Source organism: Pelophylax lessonae (assembly GCF_965119305.1).
Source record: "Pelophylax lessonae genome assembly, chromosome: 1".
In the NCBI taxonomy this organism is placed as follows: Eukaryota; Metazoa; Chordata; class Amphibia; order Anura; family Ranidae; genus Pelophylax; species Pelophylax lessonae.
Window position 1 is genome coordinate 891,855,683 of NC_138768.1, and position 21,201 is coordinate 891,876,883.

A 21,201-nucleotide genomic window follows, 5' to 3' on the forward strand; every position below is an offset into this window, starting at 1 on the left:
CATCTTGAAGCCCTGACACCCTAGCTAAATAAATCTCAGCCCTGCTGTTAAGCAGACAAGGCCCACTATACATTTACCTAGCACCTACCTGTAGGGTGCTACATAAATATATATACATGGTGGGCGGGCAGTAAGCAAATCAACATAAACACAGAACATCCCACAATTGTTTGGTAAAAAGGTAAAGTGGACACAATATTAATCACATCTCCAAGAGATGAACAGACAGAAAGAAACAATAGGTAACTCAACTAACAATGGGAATTCACACCTAGGATGCACACAATGGGAAACTGATACCATGGGAGAAAGACACCTTGTGTGTTTGGGGGGGGGGGGGGGGGGACATGGACCCGAATCCAAAGCAAGACCACTCCAAGGGTCCCGCAAGCACACACCTCCCAAAGAGTAGAGCCCCCTCAAAAGCCAGGGACCATAGTCAGTAGGCAAGAGGCCACCCTGCAGTCCCCTTTAAAAGCCCCATGCCATGGTTGGGTATGTCACAAGCTTTTTATCAGTATCTGAGTGTTAGTAAATACTGAGCCCAGAATTGGTGATCTGACAGCCATGGCCCGGGTCACAGAGATTGGTGTCTATTAGATTAACCAATAGGGCTCAGCAAGAAAACTAGGCAAGTGAGCCTGAATCCTTCCTGAATTCTTAAACCAGCAATGATCACTTCATATTCTTCACCAGAGCTCAGAATATCACTCATTGGTCCTAGGGACAAGCCACAGACAGTTCTGCTTTTTAGTTAAATTTAGCCACATAGCCTATCAGAGGTTTTCTTTCATTTTAGAATGTTCTGGTATCAAAGAAAAGTCAGCTGCTGATTGGTTGCAGCAATGAAGGTCTCACCTTATAGACGTTGCTTCTTCCCCTATGGGAGGTTTTTATTTCCATATTCACATCTGATGAGAGAAAACAATTTCAGCACATTTATGGAGCGGGGAACCAAAATATGGGTGGACAGGACTTCCTGTAGACTTCTAGAGAAGGGACTCAGGACAGGGAAGGTGGAGAGGACAGGAATGCGGCACACAGGAGTGTTTAAACCCAAAATCTCCTATGGGTCAGAGCCAACATTGTCTGTTTAGCAGGTCCTTGCCTGCTTCTGTTCTGCAAATAATAAGGGCTAAATTGGAGGGCTTTCCCCTACTGTAATCAAAAATGTTATTATAAAATACACAGAACCACACGCACGCGCGCGCGCACACACACACACACACACCACATTCCTGGCATCCCTCCCAATGCATAGCAAATTTATATGGTGACCTGAGTCCCACATGGATTTGAACTTAGTGTTAAGGGTTAACCTTTAGGGTTGGGTTAAGGTTGGGGCGAAGTTTTAAAATTTGGTTTGGGATTTATAGAGATAAGTGTTGGTTCAGGTCACAGATTAGGGGAAAATAAGAGAAAGTTTTGGTGTTGGGTACTGGACCTTCAGAGGTCCCCCAGCATGCAAAGTTACTCCGATCCCCGGGGTACTGCTGAAAAGGTGAGGAGGTCTTCTAAAACTTTAATTATTCCACTGGAATGTGAGGATATAGTATTATTTCAAATTTACTTTTTCTTTTTTTGAGCTTTATTCAGTTTAACCAGCTGATGTGTATCATTTCAGACTCATGCTGTGCTAAGTTTTATCCAGCAGGGTGTGCTAGAGTTAACATTCTATATTAAGGATGTTTAATACCTGGCCAATCACCAGACTTGGAGGGGCTGATGTGCATGCTGGGAGACTAAGTAAATACCTAGGCATTTCCTGGCACATGAAAATGTCATGGAGATGTTGCTTTGAACACCAATCTTACTCTTAGACCTCGTGTTGAGGGAATAAACACTTATGGGAGGCCTCCTTGAAGGTATAGTCTACTGGGGTGTGCTAAAGGCCTATAGGAAGCAAACTGCAGAGGTCCCCATTAACAATCCTTACCTTGAAACCCAAGGAGGCTCGTATTGCTCCAGCAGGAACAATGTGGTGTCACAAGGACCTAGTTATGTGTATCCAGTGGAGTATATGGACCTGCATAGGTCCCTAACAACCAAAGTGGCCCTTCGTAGATGGCTTATGGTAGAGAAACGAACATTCAATTCACGGTCAAGAGCGAACAATAGCAAATACATATCACCATAGTGAATAAACAAATGAATAAATACATCTTCATTTAAATGATAGAAAATACATAAAAATTGGGAAGTCCATATACGATCGTACATGTGAATAACGTCCTCAATGAGTATAGGGAAGGTTCCTCTCCACCAGCATGCAGACGCTCTATACACTCACCAGACCTTATTGATCCCTATTACAGGGAGTCAAATTACATATATGGGAAAACCCAAGATGTCATACATAAGGTCACAGGAATGAATTCAAACCTCTGCTGTCATCCATTCAATGTGTATATAAATAGTGTATTCAAAGCTCCAATGTTGCCATATAGAGAGGAAGAGGAAACAACACTCTCATGGTGCAGTATTTCAAATACTTTATTTAAAAAAGAAGGCTGTATTGCACTTACATTGAAGAAGACAGGGATCAGCATGTATGGTACAGGAATCACCGGTTTGCGCTCCACCTGCGTTCCAACTGACCGGAAATGACGTATCTCAAACACCACCCAACGCCGTTTCGTCAGTCTATGTCTGACATCCTCAGGCTGACAAAACAGCATTGCATGGTGTTTGAGATACGTCATTTCCAATCAGCTGGAATGCAGGTGGATCGCAAACTAGCGATTCCTATACATTATATGCTGATCTCTGCATTCTTTGATGTAAGTGCAATATAACCTTTTTTTAAATAAATGATTTGAAATACTGCACCATGAGAGTGTTCTTTCCTCTCCCTCTCTATATGGCAACACTGGAGCTCTGAATACACTATTTATATATATTGGATGGATGACAGCAGCAGTTTGAATTCATTCCTATGACCTCATATATGACATCTAAGATTTTACCATATGCATAATTTGACTCCCTGTAATAGGGGTCTGTTTGGTCTGGTGAGTATATAGTGTGTCTGCATGCTGGTGGAGAGGAATCTTTCCTATACTCACTGAGGACGTTATTCACGTGTGGGATCATGGATGGGCTTCACAATTTTTATGTATTTTCTATCATTTAAATGAAGATGTTTTTTAATAAATTGTTTATTCAGTATGGAGATATGTAATTAAATTTTTGGTTCTTTTCATGGTATAAATATTTTTTTCACTTTACAACACGCAGCTCTTTATTGTAGTTTATTTGTTTTTTGGTTATTGATTAGTGTGGGTTTAGAACCTATTGGGTTCCTAATTTTTCTAATTTTATTGGTTCCTAAAAAGTTCCATTGATTACAAGTTGGCTGAGTTGGTTTTATTCTTTTCATATGTGTCCACTAAGCCTCTCCTGTCCTCAGGGTGACAACGCTGCTGTGTCATTTAACTACAGGACAAATAATGTTGTCACCCTGTTAATGGAAGTGGAAGAAAAATGGCTCTACTAGTTGAACCAATGAGTAATAAAATTATTTTTCGGGGGGGGCGGCTTTACATCTTCGGTGTTTCCCGGTGTCGGTATTACCTGGCTGTCTTTGGCGTGGACTCTTCTCCACTGATGAAGATCTTCTCTTTACAGACCTGGAGAAGTTGACAATGAGGATCACCAGAATGGTTATCAGTTTCACCACCATCGGGGGAATGACACAGAGACAGCAGGAAACCCCGATATTCCTGAGAGAGGAGAGAAGACGAGGGATCGGTGTGAGATAATGAGGATATAATGGAGCAGGGTGGAGAAATGCAGATTCCATCCTTCTCTACTCCACCATCAGAACTTTCTACTATCAACTTTTACTTATTTTTTAGATATTTTCCTCCCAATCAGGCTTCATTCACACACATTCATTGTTATAGGCAGCCCAAACTTTGCAAGCATGAAAAAACACATAGCAAACGCAGCATAACACACAGATAAAAAAGCTTGAAAACCAAAAAAAGGTGCATGAGCGTCTATACTGTTGTGCATTGATAGGAACCGGCTGCTCTATGTGTGAGGAGCAATAATGCACAAAAAAGCAAATGCATGCAACGATTGACACCAACTTACATAGTGATCATAGGGCTCCAGACAACACGTGACATAGTGATAATAGGGCCCCTGCCATAGTAATCATAGGGCCCCTGACACCATGTGACATAGTGATCATAGGGCCCCTGACACCATGTGATATAGTGATCATAGGGCCCCTGACACCATGTGACATAGTGATCATAGGGCCCCTGACACCATGTGACATAGTGATCATAGGGCCCCTGACACCATGTGACATAGTGATCATAGGGCCCCTGACACCATGTGACATAGTGATCATGGGGCCCCTGACACCACGTGACATAGTGATCATAGGGCTCCAGACAACACGTGACATAGTGATCATAGGGCCCCTGCCATAGTAATCATAGGGCCCCTGACACCATGTGACATAGTGATCATAGGGCCCCTGACACCATGTGATATAGTGATAATAGGGCCTCTGACACCATGTGACATAGTGACCATAGGGCCCCTGACACCACCTGATATAGTGATCATAGGGCCTCTGACACCATGTGACATAGTGAACATAGGGCCCCTGACACCACCTGACATAGTGAACATAGGGCCCCTGACACCACCTGACATAGTGATTATAGGGCACCTGCCATAATAATCATAGGGCCCCTGACACCATGTGATATAGTGATCATAGGGCCCCTGACACCACGTTACATAGTGATCATAGGGCCCCTGACACCACGTGACATAGTGATCATAGGGCCCCTGACACCATGTGACATAGTGATCATAGGGCCCCTGACACCACGTGACATAGTGACCATAGGGCCCCTGACACCAAGTGACATAGTGATCTTAGAGGCTTGGGGGTGAGAATGGACACATTTGACTCCTACATTGTAGATGCTGGAAGTTTCTTCAGAAATGAGGAAGGAAGGAGATCTGCGGGTGAATCATAAAAAAAAAAATAGAGTTGGAGAATTGCAAAGCACTGAGGTCATTTTTATTCCCAGAACAGCCAGGCAGTTGGCATTTCCAAAAGGAGATCCCTCCCTCCCTCAGTACAGGTTCCCTCTCTACACTTTACTTTTATTTCTCCAATATACACATATCAATGCATCATCTTATTTCCTCATCTGTCTACAGAATTCCTGTATTGTCAGAGGGGATGATGTCTGCACACTGTGAAGGCTTTGTCCATATATAGAGTACATGTTGGTGGGGGGAGGGGCTATATTCAGTAGCGGAGTACACTGGACCCCATTGGCTGGAATAGATAACGGATACAAGCAATACTCACTTCCAGGACATCGAGTGATTGGAGATGAATGGAAGAACAGCTGGAATGAAAGAAAATAGAATGAGAGACGGAACCAGAAACCAGATAATGAATTTCATACAACTAACTGCACCGCTTCTATTCCAGCTGTGTACACAGAGTGTACTACACCCCCCCTCCCCCCCAAAAATACTGCACCGCTTCTAATCCAGCCGTGCACACCGAGTGTACTACACCCCCCCTCCCCCCAAAAAAATAAAAATAAAAAATACTGCATGGAGATAAACAGAACACATGTGGTACATCCTTTTCTTCTACTCCCCATCCCCCTTACCAGCAAATCCCAACTCTCACTGTCATATTTGCTGCAACTGCACTCAAAATATATAAACATTGTTCAGAAACAGAGAAATCCAAAGTAACATTGTTTATAAACATTGATCAGACAGGAGATAGAGAAATACAAAGTAACATTGTTTATAAACATTGATCAGACAGGAGATAGAGAGATAGAATGTAACATTGTTTATAAACATTGATCAGACGGGAGATAGAGAGATACAAAGTAACATTGTTTATAAACATTGATCAGAAGGGAGATAGAGAGATAGAATGTAACATTGTTTATAAACATTGATCAGACAGGAGATAGAGAGATACAAAGTAACATTGTTTATAAACATTGATCAGACAGGAGATAGAGAGATACAAAGTAACATTGTTTATAAACATTGATCAGATGGGAGATAGAGAGATACAAAGTAACATTGTTAAACATGGGGTGAAGAGCTCTGATTGCACTGCTTCCTCCATACTGGATTTGGGTTTTGTAGAAGTGGATGGAACATCCTCCATGTTGTCACACAGGATGGTGGGTGGGGGGGCATTATGGGTATAAGAGGTGATATGGGCACTTAGCCCTTATCTCTTATTTCTTTTTCATTATTTTTTCTCTCTATATTTCTATCTACTAATATTAAAAAACAATTTGTAGTATGACTTACTTGGTGAGAAGATACAGAAAACCTCCGTCACATTCCACATGTTGGTGCCGTTGGATCTCATACATCGGATTTTACTGTAATTGGGTAAATATCCTGCAGGACACGTTATCATCACTTCCTCATCCTGATCATAATATTCCTTCTCTGGATACATGCTTATATTCTGCCCTGAATCCATCATCCTCCCACATTTCCCTGGAATAGAGAAGATACAATGCCCATCACTGGGGACTACAAAAGTAAGGAGACAGAGATATAAAGTAACATTGTTTATAAACATTACTCTGGCGGGAGATAGAAAAATACAAGGTAACATTGCTTGTAAATATTGATCAGAGAGGAGATAGAAAGATACAAAATATCAATGTTTATAAACATTGCTCAGAAGGGAGTGGGAGAGATACAAAGTAACATTGTTTATAAACATTGATCAGAAGAGAGTTAGCCCCCGTTCACACTGGGGCGACGCTACTTCGGACCGCGACCTCCGAGGTCGCGGTGCGAGCAGCGCGCCGCGACCTCGGAGCGGCCGCCACGGACTTCATAACATTGAAGTCTATGGCGGTCGCCTCCTGGTCGCCCCAAAGAAGCTCCGGACCCTTTTTCTGAGTCGGAGCGACTTGTGTCGCTCCTATCAGAACGGGTCCGCAGCTTCCCTATGGGAGGCGACCTGCGGCGACCTGTGAGGCGACCAGGTCGCCTCACAGGTCGCCCCAGTGTGAACGGGGGCTGAGAGAGATACAAAGTAACATTGTTTATAAACATTGATCAGAAGAGAGTGAGAGAGATACAAAGTAACATTGTTTATAAACATTGATCAGAAGGGAGAGAGAGAAAGAAAGATTCTTATTAACCTTTATTTACCTCAAATCAGCTTTAACAAACTCCTTCTTCTCCTTCTCCCCTTAGCTGTAATTTTCCTTTTCATTATTTTTTCTTTCTATATTTCTAACAACGAATATTTATAAAAAAAACAATTTGTAGTATGACTTACTTGGTGAGTGAATACAGAAAACCTCTGTCACATTCCAGATATTGGTGCCGTTGGCTCTTATACATCGGATTTTTCTGTAATTGGGTGAATATCCAGCAGGACATGTCAGCGTCACTTCTTCACCCTGACCATAATATTCCTTCTCTGGATACATGCTTATATTCTGCCCCAGATTTATCAACCTCTGACATTTCCCTGGAACGGAGAAGATACAATGTCTGTCATTTGAGGCCACCAGAGTGATCTAATGGGACACCAAAGGCCTGACAAAGTATATGAGTAATAGTAGACAAAACCCCGGCACACACAGATGGCAGGATGGGACACCAGAGGTGGAGTCACCAGTATAGACTCACCATGAGGGGGTGGAACCTGAGATCACCAGTATATGCTCACCATGAGGAGGTGGAACCTGAGATCACCAGTTTAGGCTCACCATGAGGGGGTGGAACCTGAGATCACCAGTATAGACTCACCATGAGGAGGTGGAACCTGAGATCCCCAGTATAGACTCACCATGAGGGGGTGGAACCTGAGATCACCAGTATAGGCTCACCATGAGGGGGTGGAACCTGAGATCACCAGTATATGCTCACCATGAGGGGGTGGAACCTGAGATCCCCAGTATAGACTCACCATGAGGGGGTGGAACCTGAGATCACCAGTATAGGCTCACCATGAGGGGGTGGAACCTGAGATCACCAGTATAGGCTCACCATGAGGGGGTGGAACCTGAGATCACCAGTATATGCTCACCATGAGGGGGTGGAACCTGAGATCCCCAGTATAGACTGACCATGAGGGGGTGGAACCTGAGATCACCAGTATAGACTCACCATGAGGGGGTGGAACCTGAGATCACCAGTATAGACTCACCATGAGGGGGTGGAACCTGAGATCACCAGTATAGACTGACCATGAGGGGGTGGAACCTGAGATTACCAGTATAGACTCACCATGAGTGGGTGGAACCTGAGATCACCAGTATATGCTCACCATGAGGGGGTGGAACCTGAGATCACCAGTATAGACTCACCATGAGGGGGTGGAACCTGAGATCACCAGTTTAGGCTCACCATGAGGGGGTGGAACCTGAGATCACCAGTTTAGGCTCACCATGAGGGGGTGGAACCTGAGATCACCAGTATATGCTCACCACGAGGAGGTGGAACCTGAGATCCCCAGTATAGACTCACCATGAGGAGGTGGAACCTGAGATCACCAGTATAGACTCACCATGAGGAGGTGGAACCTGAGATCCCCAGTATAGACTGACCATGAGGGGGTGGAACCTGAGATCACCAGTATAGACTCACCATGAGGGGGTGGAACCTGAGATCACCAGTATAGGCTCACCATGAGGAGGTGGAACCTGAGATCCCCAGTATAGACTGACCATGAGGGGGTGGAACCTGAGATCACCAGTATAGACTCACCATGAGGGGGTGGAACCTTAGATCACCAGTGTAGACTCACCATGAGGGGGTGGAACCTGAGATCACCAGTATAGACTCACCATGAGGGGGTGGAACCTGAGATCCCCAGTATAGACTCACCATGAGGGGGTGGAACCTGAGATCACCAGTATAGACTGACCATGAGGGGGTGGAACCTGAGATCACCAGTATAGACTGACCATGAGGGGGTGGAACCTGAGATCACCAGTATAGACTCACCATGAGGGGGTGGAACCTGAGATCACCAGTATAGACTGACCATGAGGGGGTGGAACCTGAGATCACCAGTATATGCTCACCATGAGGAGGTGGAACCTGAGATCCCCAGGTGTTCACCGGAGCTCTTAATAGAAGAATAGTGACACTCCTGTGGCCCTCACTGATCACACAGCTGAGACTGATGGTGACGGGGCCCAGTGTAATACAAGGTCAATAAGGAAGTAAGCAAGGAACTCTTTATAAAATAACTTAGTAAAGGGGGGATCTGGAGAGGAGGTGCAGAAGATGGGGAGCCGCAAAGCAAAACCATAGTCAGGTGGAAGAAGGGGTTAACAGATTAGCTTATTATCCAAAGTCGGGATGAGTTCTGGTTGGGGTGACACTTTATTAGACAGACTGCAGAAAGAGGGTCCATAGTTTGAACACCCTGAGTACATTTTGGAAGCAGCAAAGAAAACTTTTGGCCAAGGAGCAGACAAAAACTCCAACATATACAGTATGTAGCCCTTCATGTCGCCAGGTTTGTAATAAGTGAATAATTCTCACGTATACACGGTGCCGGCTCAGGGTGAGGATAAAACCGGAAAACGTCTGACTCCTCCACACATTTCAGATGGAACGTCCTGTTGTCATACTGCTCCTTACATGACACCTTCACCACCTCGTTTTCCCACGCCATGTCAAAGCTAGAAGGGAAATCCAATATGGAAGCCCAGCGCTCCGTCTTCCTGCAGACCCCTGAGAAGACACAACACACCAATATTATTATTACATCTCCGCCTATAGGACCAGACTGTAAATGTTCAGAGAAGTAATTACACTTACTATGTATAATTTATGTGTAGCAATATCTCCAGGCCTTGAGCCTGACATGGGTCTGCCATGGCCACCGGTGACACCTCTAACATATTTAAGTTGAGAACACAAGTGTGAGAATGTAGACATTGAACACTCTGGCATCTTTGGTTGGTTTTATTTTGATATTGGGGATGGGGGAAGGGAATGGGTGGGATACTCCTCTGGCTCAACTAGGTACAAATGGGACACTTTGTGGAAAAATGCCTGTTAGCGCTGTCTTCACGCCAGCTGAAGGCCGGCCAGCGCTCCCTGGATACTGTTCTGCTGAACTGTGCTGAAACTTCGACTTTAACGCTCAGAATAACTCAGAAGATCCAGGACTGTGTGACATTTAACTCCTGATGCTCTGTTTAGCTCAAAAGTCCTTGACTGCTCCCTCCAGCCCTTCACTGACTGAGGTAGCTCCTTGTAACTGCGTGTGCTGCTGCAACTCTTAACACTGTACACTTAACTCTTTGGAGGCCCAACCGCTGGTGCCCCCTCTAACACTTCAGGGTCCTCTTCACTAGGGACCCCCTCTAACACTTCAGGGTCCTCTTCACTAGGGACCCCCTCTAACACTTCAGGGTCCTCTTCACTAGGGACCCCCTCTAACACTTCAGGGTCCTCTTCACTAGGCACCCCCTCTAACACTTCAGGGTCCTCTTCACTAGGCACCCCCTCTAACACTTCAGGGTCCTCTTCACTAGGCACCCCCTCTAACACTATAGGGTCCTCTTCACTAGGGACCCCCTCTAACACTTCAGGGTCCTCTTCACTAGGGACCCCCTCTAACACTTCAGGGTCCTCTTCACTAGGCATCCCCTCTAACACTTGCAGGCTCCAGGATCCCTGGGACCTTCACTGGAGTGGTCCCCTCTATCCTAGGCAGACTCCCAGGGGCAGTTCAGAGTACTCACAAACTTGGAAGGCTTTCCTGGAACTAAACTCCCTCTTCCTCCGCTGGTCCACGGCACACTGGATCCTCTCTGCAGCTCAGCTCTCTCCCAGATTCTCAGGCAGCCACCCAAGACACCCGATCTTTCTGACAGGAGGAGAGACAGCCGTACTCTTCCTCCTGGGACTCTGCTTCCCGCCAAAGACGCTGCGTCATGCGCTCCCCTCAAACTTATACCCACTCCCAGAATCCTGTGCGGCAGAATCTGCCTTCTGGGGTAGATACAGGCCTGAATGTGTGTCTCTGATTGGATTTCCTCCACCCCCAATGAGAACCCTCTCATGGAGCCAGTGGGGAGACTCCCCTCTCAGCAGCCACACCTGGGAGACATGACAGCCCAGATGAAATCATGGCCCTGCTGTTAAGCAGCCAAGGCCCAAATACTTCTACCTAGCACCTACCTGTAAGGTGCTACATATGTATGACTTTTGATTTTAATATGTCAGTGAGGATAGGTAACAGAAGGAAGTGACATTGGATCGGGGGGTGGGCAAGAGGGAAGGGAACATTGTGTGACGCTGCACCCAAATAACAATGGTGTCCTTTTTTTTCCCCACAAATAGAGCTTTCTTTTAGTGATATTTGATCACCTCTGCGATTTTTATTTTCCGTGATATGAACAAAAAAAGAGCGACAATTTTGAAAAAAAAAAAACAATATTTTTTACTTTCTGCTATATGACATTCCCAATAAAAAGAAAATGTAAACATCTATTTTTTTCATCATTTATTTACAATTTTTATTCTGCCTAAAATGATGAAAATAAAATCCCAATAAGCGTATTTTGCGCAAAAGTTATTGCATCTACAAACTAGGGGAAAGATTTATGTCATTTTTATTAAATTTTTTTTTTTTTTACTAGTAATGGCGGCGATCTGCGATTTTTAGCAGGACTGCGACATTGCGGCGGACAGATCGGACCCCTAACTGACATTTTTGACACTTTTGGGGGGACCAGTGACATTACTACAGTAATCAGTGCTAAAAATATGCACTGTCACTGTACTAATGACACTGGCAAGGGTGGGGTTAACACCAGGGGCGATCAAAGGGTTAAATGTATGCCTCGGGAGTGCTTTCAAACTGTGAGGGGGATGGGCTTATGGAATCAACTCGGAGACCTGTGTTCCTAAATAGGAGGAACACAGGAGCCCTGTATTGATTGCTGACAGACAGACTGGCCCTACTATGTGTCCCACTGGGTTCAATGGACCCAGGCAGCACTTGGAGAGGGGCAGCAAATCGACTCCCAAGATTTTTTTCCCAGCAGTTTTATGTTATCAGTTTGCGGCACGTTATGGATGGCATTTCCCCATCTCATACTGCAGACTGATGAGTGTGAGGAGGCGGAGTGTCTCCTCCGCAGAACGTCCCTCCCATGATCGTGGTGTGCGCAATGACGTCAGACATCAGCGCGCTCCATCTCACGCAGGGCAGGCTGGATCTTCTAGGGCGGTGGGCGTGGAAGACACTGGAGTGACAGGAGGACTGAGGACAGACAGTGGGTGTTTGGTGGACCGGTCCGAAGGTGAGTTATGGAAGAAGATAACAGTATATATAATATTTTCTAGATTTTATACTCATCGATGGGGGGGCGTGATTTTTTTTTTTTGGGGGGGGGGCCAGCATTTCATTCTTGGACCCAGGCAGAACAACGGTCTGCCGTGTTTATAACAGCAGACTGCCGATCTGTCTCCTCGGGCAGTGATCGCGGGTGTCTGGCGCAATTCACGGCTGTTGGCCCCGCAGATCAGCTTCCCCTCTCGCGAATCACCGCAATCTCTCCCCAGGAGCAACGTATGGGAACGGCGATTCGCACAGCTGAGCCACGTTGCCGCAATATATCTGTGGCGGGTGGTCGGCAAGAGGTTAAATGACACAACTGGCATGGACTCAGCTCACTTGAAGGCTCTACATTAAGTTAAACAACCCCCCCCCCCCCAACCCCCAAACATCACAGTAGCTAAAGCTGGCCAAAGACGGATCAAAATTTGGTTAGTTCAGCAGAAATCAGCCAAATTTTGGTTTATCTATGGGCAGGCTGGTTCTACTGAAGTTGATTTATCGATCAATTTAAGTACAACCAAACCGTCGGGTTTTGCATACAATCACTGGTGACTGCTATGGCCGCCAGCAGTTATCATTGCATTCTGACAGCAGGGAAACCTCCTGTTATCAGAATACAATAGCACAACATTGACTGTGTTGATGGGGGAATTGAGCAATTTTCTTGCTTTCAACCCATGGATAGAAAATTTCACAATCTATGGCCAGTCTAAGTTTACCAAGCTTGACTGATTCTTGGGGGTTTTTCTGAGAAGGACCTTTCACCTCCACCCAGCTGGATTGTGAGGGACAAGAAGCAGACAAGAATTCCATATGACCTGATCTTGTCTTCTGAAAATGGATGAGTTGTACCTCTTCTAGGGGAATCTAACTTTACCAAACTTGGCTGATTCTTGGGGTTCTTCTTCAAGAGGAGCCTACAAACATTAGAATGGGGAGGGGGGGGGACCCTGGAGGGGACCCAATGGGCAAAGATTTATACAGATACAGAATGAGTGATGAAATAGTCAATATTACTGTTGGACCAAGATGACAATCCACCTCCACCCAACTGGATTGTGAGGGACAAGAGACATACAGGAGTTCATTGTGTGACCCAACCTCGTCTTCTGGCATAGAAACTGGGGACTTGTTACAAGAAGACAGGATTTCTAGTAATGCAGCCACCACATTAGAGGACCGGTGAACTACATTGTGTGTAATATTTTTCTTCTCAGGATCAGATATACTCTAACACACAGGTGTCATACGCCTGCGGGCCGAATACGGCCCCCCCAACGCCACTTCATGCGGCCCTCGCACCTCTTCTGCAGCTGCATCACCCATCCTGGTCTCTGCCCCCACCTTGTCTCAGTAGTCAGCAGCAGAGATGACAGAACGCCTTTGCCAGATCCAACACTTCTCTATGCAGCTGCAGAAAGGTTTGTCTTTGCCCACCCCTCCTTCTCAGCAGTCAACAGCAGAGAGGAGGGCAGAACTCCTCCTACAGATCCTGCACGCTCTGTGCAGCTGCAACACCACCTTGTCTCTGCCTCCCCTGGTCTCAATGTTCAGCAGACTCTTGAAGCTGACTCCAGCCCTCCTCTGGTCCTCCTCCAGACCCTGTACTTTCTTCTTTCCAGATCCACCTGCTACTTCTTCCTGGCAGCAGCACAAGGTAAGGGGGTGCATTGTGATGTAAGGAAGGGCGGATGACTCTTGACTTCTGATGGTGGGGGTGCTCTTGACATCTCATGCAGGGGCGTAACTACAGGGGTTGCAGGGGTTGCGATTGCTACCGGGCCCCATGCTCCAGGGGGCCCAGTAGCAAACCAGTGGGTGAACTTCCAGGATTGCAAAAGTCACACTTGCGACCGGGCCCTGGCATTGCACCACTGTGGGGAGGCCCCAAGATTGCAGGAAGGGAGCCCACTGCAGAACTTGTGAAAGGATCCTGCTGCGGGACCGTAATAAAAGGCCATGCAACGAGAATAAAGAGCCCCAGGATTAGTGGGAAGAGCCCTGGGCTTGAAGGGAAGGGCCCAGGCCAGGGATCTGGGGGGGCCCTTCATGGTTTCTTGCATCGGGGCCCTGAAGGCTCTAGTTACGCCTCTGATCTCATGCAAGGGGCCGTAGGGTGCTCTGGACATCTAATATTACAGATATAACCGGCCCTTTGAGGACAACCATAATGCCGATGCAGCCCGCAATGAAATTGAGTTTGACACCCCTGCTCTAACACTATAAGGGAGTATAAAGCTGTGACTCACAGTGCCTTGCAGGCTGCACTATTTAAAGAAAATGTACAGCAACATAAAGATCAGAAGTGAGAAGAATAAAAAAGAAAAACACAGGATGAGAAAAAAGGGAAGGAAATAAGATAAGCTGCTGAGAAAGCATAAAGCGTATTTCCATTATTGCAAACAAATGTGAGAAAACCCCACTAAATGTTTCTTATAAGTTCACATTTACAGACGCCTAAAATATATTTGTATACAATGTATATACAGTATATATATATTTTATATTTCTAACTTTTTAGATGTTTCTCAGGAGGAGATGTCATGGCTGACTTCAAGGTATTCTGTACAATGTTAGAATGAGCCTGTCCCAAGTCTGTCCTCAATAACATACAATGCAAGAAGCCCAAACCTCTAACCCTTTGCTAAGGCAGGCAATGTTCAAATCTAGGTACAATTGATAAAGAAGATCTGCATGCAGAGTACAAAAAGGGTTAAATATGGCAAACACAGTTGCCCAGCACCCTTATTAACAAAGAAAACTATGTAGGATTTTTCGTGTAGGAAGGTCCAGAATAAAGCAGCTAAAAAACATAAGCTGCATATTTTTAATTTTTTATTAATTTTAGGATCAGAGATGGGCCAAGCGACCCCTTGTTCGGCTCGTGGAAGAACTTTTGAACATTACAAACATTCAGAACCAAATAACGAAACCCCATTGAAGTCTATGGGACCCAAACTGGAAAAATCAAAAGTGCAGATTTTGAGGGCTTAGATGCAAGTAATTTGGAATACAATGATTATGGAGGTCCGGGTACTGCCCTGGGGACATGTAATAATGAAAAAAAAGTTTGTAAAAAAAAAAATATTTTTTAAATGAGCAGTGATTTACTGATGCTTAAAGTGAAAGCAACAAAATGAGAAATAACAATGAAAAATTCCTATAAATATAGTGCCCAGGGGGTCCCCTTAGTCTGCCTGTAAAGTGGCACATCTGTACAGTGTATAGAACCTGCTGCAGCAATAATGACATTTATAAAGCCAAAAAATGAAACTTTCCCAGCAAGCTTTTTTTATTTTTTAACCACTTCCCGACCACTCGTCACCTTTTTACTGTGGCAGGGTGGCTCTCCTGCGCAAACTGACATAGACCTACGTCAGTTGCATGCAGGAAGCTAGGGGGCGAGCGCGCGCCACCGGCGGTGCGCTCCAGCCCCCACTCGGCAGCGGGGAAGTCGATGCACGGGTCAGGTGGCTCCGATTGCCGACTGACACCCGCAATCGCTCCCCGCTGAGAGAGAAGGATGGTCGGATGTTGTAAACACAGCTGACCATTCTTCTCCCTGGAATGAGCATAGAGCGCCTTCTATATAGAAACACAGGTCTCTATGGTCATATCACAAGCCACGCCCACCCACAGTTAGAATCACTCCCCTAGGGTCACATTTAACACATTGATCGCCCATAGGGTTAACCCTTCCCTGCCAGTGTCATCATTACAGTGACAGTGCATATTTTTAGCACTGATTAATGTCACTGATCCCCCAAAAAGTGTCAAAAATGTTAGGTTGGGGTCCAGTCTGTCGGCCACAATGTCGCAGTCCCGCAAAAAATTGCAGATCGCCACCATTACTAGTAAAAAAAAAATAACAATAAAAATGACATAAATCTTTCCCCTAGTTAGTAGACGCTGTAACTTTTGCGCAAACCAATCAAAATACACTTATTGCAATTTTTTTTACTAAAAATATGTAGCAGAAAACAAATTGGCCTGAAATGTTAAAAAATTTTGATTTTTACATTTTTTTGAGAATGTTATATAGCAGAATGTGAAAAATATTGTTTTTTTTTTTTTTCAAAATTGTCGCTCTTTTTCGTTTATAGCACAAAAAATAAAAATCACACAGGTGATCAAATACCGCCAAAAGAAAGCTCTATTTGTGGGGGAAAAAGAAATCAATTTTATTTGGATACAGCGTCACATGACTGCGCAATTGTCCATTAAAGTCACGCAGTGCCGAATCGCAAAATATGGCCTGGTCATTAAGGACGCAAATCCTTCCGGTCTGAAAGTGGATAAACAATGGCTTGAGGGACCAGCCTGTATGATGAGGCCACAATGTAGTGCACTAGGAGTTTTTTTTGAATACATTCTGGTGTCTCTTTCGAGAACTTTGGTTAGAAGTAACAGGTGCGGAAAAAATTGGGCTCTGGGTGTCGATGGTACCTTCACACAGTAACCCCATAGAGGTACTCTTGATTAAAGCAAGAATTGGCCTTGCTGTCAAAAATGTAAATGATACAGTATGCACCAGTCAAACAGGTTTGTAGACAACAAAATTGCCGTGTAAAATGGGCCCTTACCCCTGTTGAAGATTAGTGAAAACCATTGGGATAGAGAAAGGCGGGGCTTTGCGGGCCAGTGGGAGTAGAAGGATCAAAACCAAAACTAATTGTAAAATCAGAATTACATTTTATTATAGCAAGTAAAAAACAAGCATGGATTACCATGCATGTATGATAGCAACAAAACAACATACAAAATTGTTAAAATCAGATTCTAACATCACTGTTTGTATAGAAACATATCCCACAAGGGATTAGAGCGAAAAAACAAAGCCTGTGTAGGTGGATAATGGGTCTCAAGCTGAATTCAGTCACGGTAGGTCCCCAGCAAAACTTTTCACCAGTCAAACAGGTGCGGAAAAAATGGGCTTTGGGTGTCGGTGGTGCTTTCACACCTTAACCCTACACAGGTACGCTTGATTAAAGGAAGAATTGGCTTTGCTGTCAAAAATTTGAATTATATACACCAGTCAAACAGGTGCGAAAAAATTGGTCTTTGGGTGTTGGTGGTGCCTTCACACCATCAATGCTATAGAGGTACTCTTGATAAAAGCAAGAATTGGCCTTGTTGTCAAAACATAAAATGTTATGCACCTGTCAAACAGGTGTGGAAAAATTGGTCCTTAGGTTTTAATTGTGCCCATGTAACCTATACCAAAAACTTTCTTCCAGATGAAATCAACACCCCCAACTCTAGGCAGCTTAGACAGTCTTTCAGAGATTCCAGATTCAGAAAGCACCTAATCAGCGACATCGGCATCAGGGGCTTGGCAGCTGCTGCCAATCCAGGAATGATTCATTTTGATAAATGTCAGCTGGTCCACTGAATATGTGGACAGAAGACGCATTCTCTTATCTGTCACAAACCCTCTGGCAGCACTGAATGCCCGTTCAGAAAGAACGCTGGATGCAGGGCAGCCCAGTAGCTCAATTGCATACTGGGCAAGTTCTAACCAGTGGTCTATTCAATTGCAAATTGGGCAAGTTCTGGCCAGTGGTCTATTCTCATGATCCAGTAACCCAGTGAAACGTCAACTGGAAAGCTCTCCATGTCTGTTTCGCCTCTAGATAATCTCCCACCATGCCAATGAGATTTGAAAGCTAACCGCCCTGGGTGCTGAGGACTAAAAAAGAAGCTTTGAAAGTCATTACTGAGGCGGCCCCCCTTCTCCACTGCTCCTCTCTTTACCAACAGAAGCCTCAAAACTATGTTTTCTACCAGACTGTAACCTACCAGAGTCAGGAAAGGCATTACAAAAACTCCTCTTTCAAGTGTCCTTTATAGATGTCATCTTCTGCTCCCTCTGTGGGGACGGGAGGAGTTCCAAGACTTTCTCCTTGTAACGGTGGCCAAGACGGTGGCCAAGGAGGGTTACCAACCAATAGTGATCCTTCTCCTTGATGCCACATATTCTCAGGTCATTTTGTAGGCTTTGAAGAATGAGGGAGCCCATGTACCGCAAGAGTTTGCGAAGGTATAAGAAGCAGACTCCTCGGGGTCACTGAAGATTACAGTATCTGGAACTACCTCCTTCCAGCCATGTACTAATCCCAAGGGTTCTGGGGATGGAAAACCATCTGTTATGGGTTGACACATATCTTGCTCTGCTTCAATGCCTCCAAAACTGCCAGAATCCTCCTCCTCCTCCCTCTCCTCCTGTGTGTTCTCTGGCGTGGCAAGAATGGTGTCTACATAAAGCGGGCCTTGAGAAGAAAGGAAGTCCTCTTCTTCCTGCCGCTGCTCTGCCTCAAGTGCCCTGTCCATATTGCCACACAGAGTCTGCTCCAGCAGGAACACAACAGGGATTGTGTCACTGATGCCAAAGTCGAGTTCCACTGGGTGGGCAAGTCACAAATCAGGTGGTTTATGGACAGGTGGAATTTCCACTAAATTTCAGCCAACTGAGCCTGGCTGTGTATGGCCGCCTGAAATGGCTACAGACTCTTCTGGACTTCTATAGCAGATCCTCCAACCCTGGATGCCTATTAAAGAAATGCTGCACTACCAAATTGAAGACATGTGCCAGGCATGGGACATGAGTCAAGTTTACCTCTCTAAGGGTGGACAGGAGGTTTGTGCCATTATCACACACCACCATTCCTGGCTCCAGCTGGATTCACACTAAACTAATATTCTGCACTGACAATAGAATCAGAATAGCACACTATAGCACACTAACTCTCTAGTAGCACTGAACAGAGCCCAGTTCTATCTCTCTCCACGCCGATATCACACTACAAATGGCCGCTATGGGGAGAATATTTTTATAGTGCGGGGCTGGACTAAGACCAATGAGCCATGATTGGATAGAGTCATCATTACTTTCTCCAATCATGGATCTGACAATGTTACTTGTGAATTATTCACCAATATTGATTTGCAATGTTGGTTTTGTAAGGAAACAGCCTGATGTAGCCTTGCTGAAGGGATAGTTTGTAAATGTTTGAATGACATTGTTATTTGAATTGGATCATCAGTTGTTCAAATCTTGTGCATTTTCCCCCAATTGTACCATGATGGATGGCTATGTATGACAACTCTTTATACTTAACTTATATAAAAACAAAAACACAATAAATATTTTGGGAAAGGAAAATGAGGATAAGTGTTCTTCTATTATCCTCCAAAGTACAAACTCCAGCAAGGATCCAGTATGGTGACCAGGGGGTTGGGATGCCTCTGAAGATGGAGTCCAGCCCATCTATGGTTAATGGGTTCTCAACATAAATGTAGAAAAGTATAAAGCCTTTAAGAGACATAGGAAAGTAGATAAACTAAACCTAATTTGTTTTACTGCCAGTGCTGCTACCTACAATATGAAATGTCCGTGTCATCATTCAGATAGATGGAACCTTGGTGACCCTCTACCAGCTCTTCCATTCTATAGCAGGTGGAGATAACTTTGTCTGAGGGTGCGGGAAATGTATACGGCTGACTGTTATAATGATGGTCTGAGTGGTTCTCCATCTGTATCTGATCATGTGTTTAGTAAGCCGGATTGTCAGGCATTTACTCAACCTTCATAGAGTAGTGGAGGAGAGATCAGGAAGGATTTGGGTGGTGTCATCACAATACATAGTATAGGGATCTAGTTTTAACTTTTCAGTAGAATAAAAATGGATAATATCCAGAAGGGGGGGGGGGGGTCATTGTCATTAGGACTTGGACCTGTGACTTCCTTCCAGTCAGAGACCTTTCTTGGGGAAGTTTGGCCCCCCAGCTATAAAAAGGAGGTTACGTAGTCCTTCAGATTTGTGACTCTTTGTTGGACAAACCCTCCACTGTCAGTCCTCCTGTCTATTCTCAATTTTAAACATTTTAAAACTAAAGTTGAAGTCTTCTATATGCATCCGCTTAAAGTCTTGAACCTTCTCCTAATATCCCTCAAGTGAATTGATCGGCTAACCGAGAGCTGATGATTTTATGGTTTATTTTGTAGATGGTTCAAGTACGATCTGTGTAATTATTCTGTACAGGGTCATATTTGGTAGCACACACTGCTTGTGTATCTGCAGGAGGGGGAGCGGATGTAAAGGGTGCTATCTTAGGAGGCTGAAGGTTAAGCTTTGTGTGAAAAGATCTCTGGGATTCCAGGATCCTTGTCCTTAATTTTGGATTTTGGGCCCCACTAAGATCACCTTCAAGTTCAGACTTGTATAAAGTACTCGAAATTTCTACTTGAGTAAAAGTACAAGTGCTCGATCAAAAAGTGACTTGAGTAGAAGTGGAAGTGCTCACAGAAAAAGTTACTTAAGTAGAAGTACTAAAGTATTCAACATTTTTTTTACTTAAGTATTGCAAGTAGTTTTTTAAAAAAATTTGCTACTTAAGTACTAAAAGTAAAAAGTACCAGTAGTTTTGAAAAAAAAATTCTACTCAAGTACTGAAAGTAGAAGTACAAGTACTGTGTTATGTAGTTATTAAAGAAAGAAGTCAAAAGTTTGAACATCATATTGTTTTTTATTATTTCAAATGATTTATTCAAATGATTAACCTGTGTTTGTTAGTAGTTTCTTGATGCACTTTAAGCGCTGTAGCATCATTTATTTGTTTGTTTCATATTTTCTTTTTATTGGAAAGATTTGGTATAGCAGCTTTTATTATACACAGCCTTTATTTTCATATGCGCTGATTTACAAATGACATTATACACATTTTTTTGAGCTTTATGCAACCTGCCATCTACTGTTCTGGCAGTGGTAATTTTTTTAAAAGTAACGAGTAACTATGCAGCACAAAAAAAAAATACTTGAGTAGAAGTATCGAAATCATCG

At 44.4% G+C, this 21,201-nt stretch overlaps 1 protein-coding gene across 1 annotated transcript in view; it reads right to left on the reverse strand.

Moving 5' to 3' along the window:
* The window catches only part of LOC309550882 (uncharacterized protein), a 110,779-nt gene that overhangs the window by 76,066 nt on the left and 13,512 nt on the right, over nucleotides 1–21,201 (reverse strand). The window contains exons 3-5 of the mRNA XM_082251258.1: nucleotides 9,547–9,738; nucleotides 7,325–7,519; nucleotides 6,331–6,525 (exon numbers count right to left, since the gene is read on the reverse strand). Coding sequence (XP_082107384.1) covers nucleotides 6,331–6,525; nucleotides 7,325–7,519; nucleotides 9,547–9,738 — 582 coding nt within the window. The remainder of the gene's footprint in view (nucleotides 1–6,330; nucleotides 6,526–7,324; nucleotides 7,520–9,546; nucleotides 9,739–21,201) is intronic.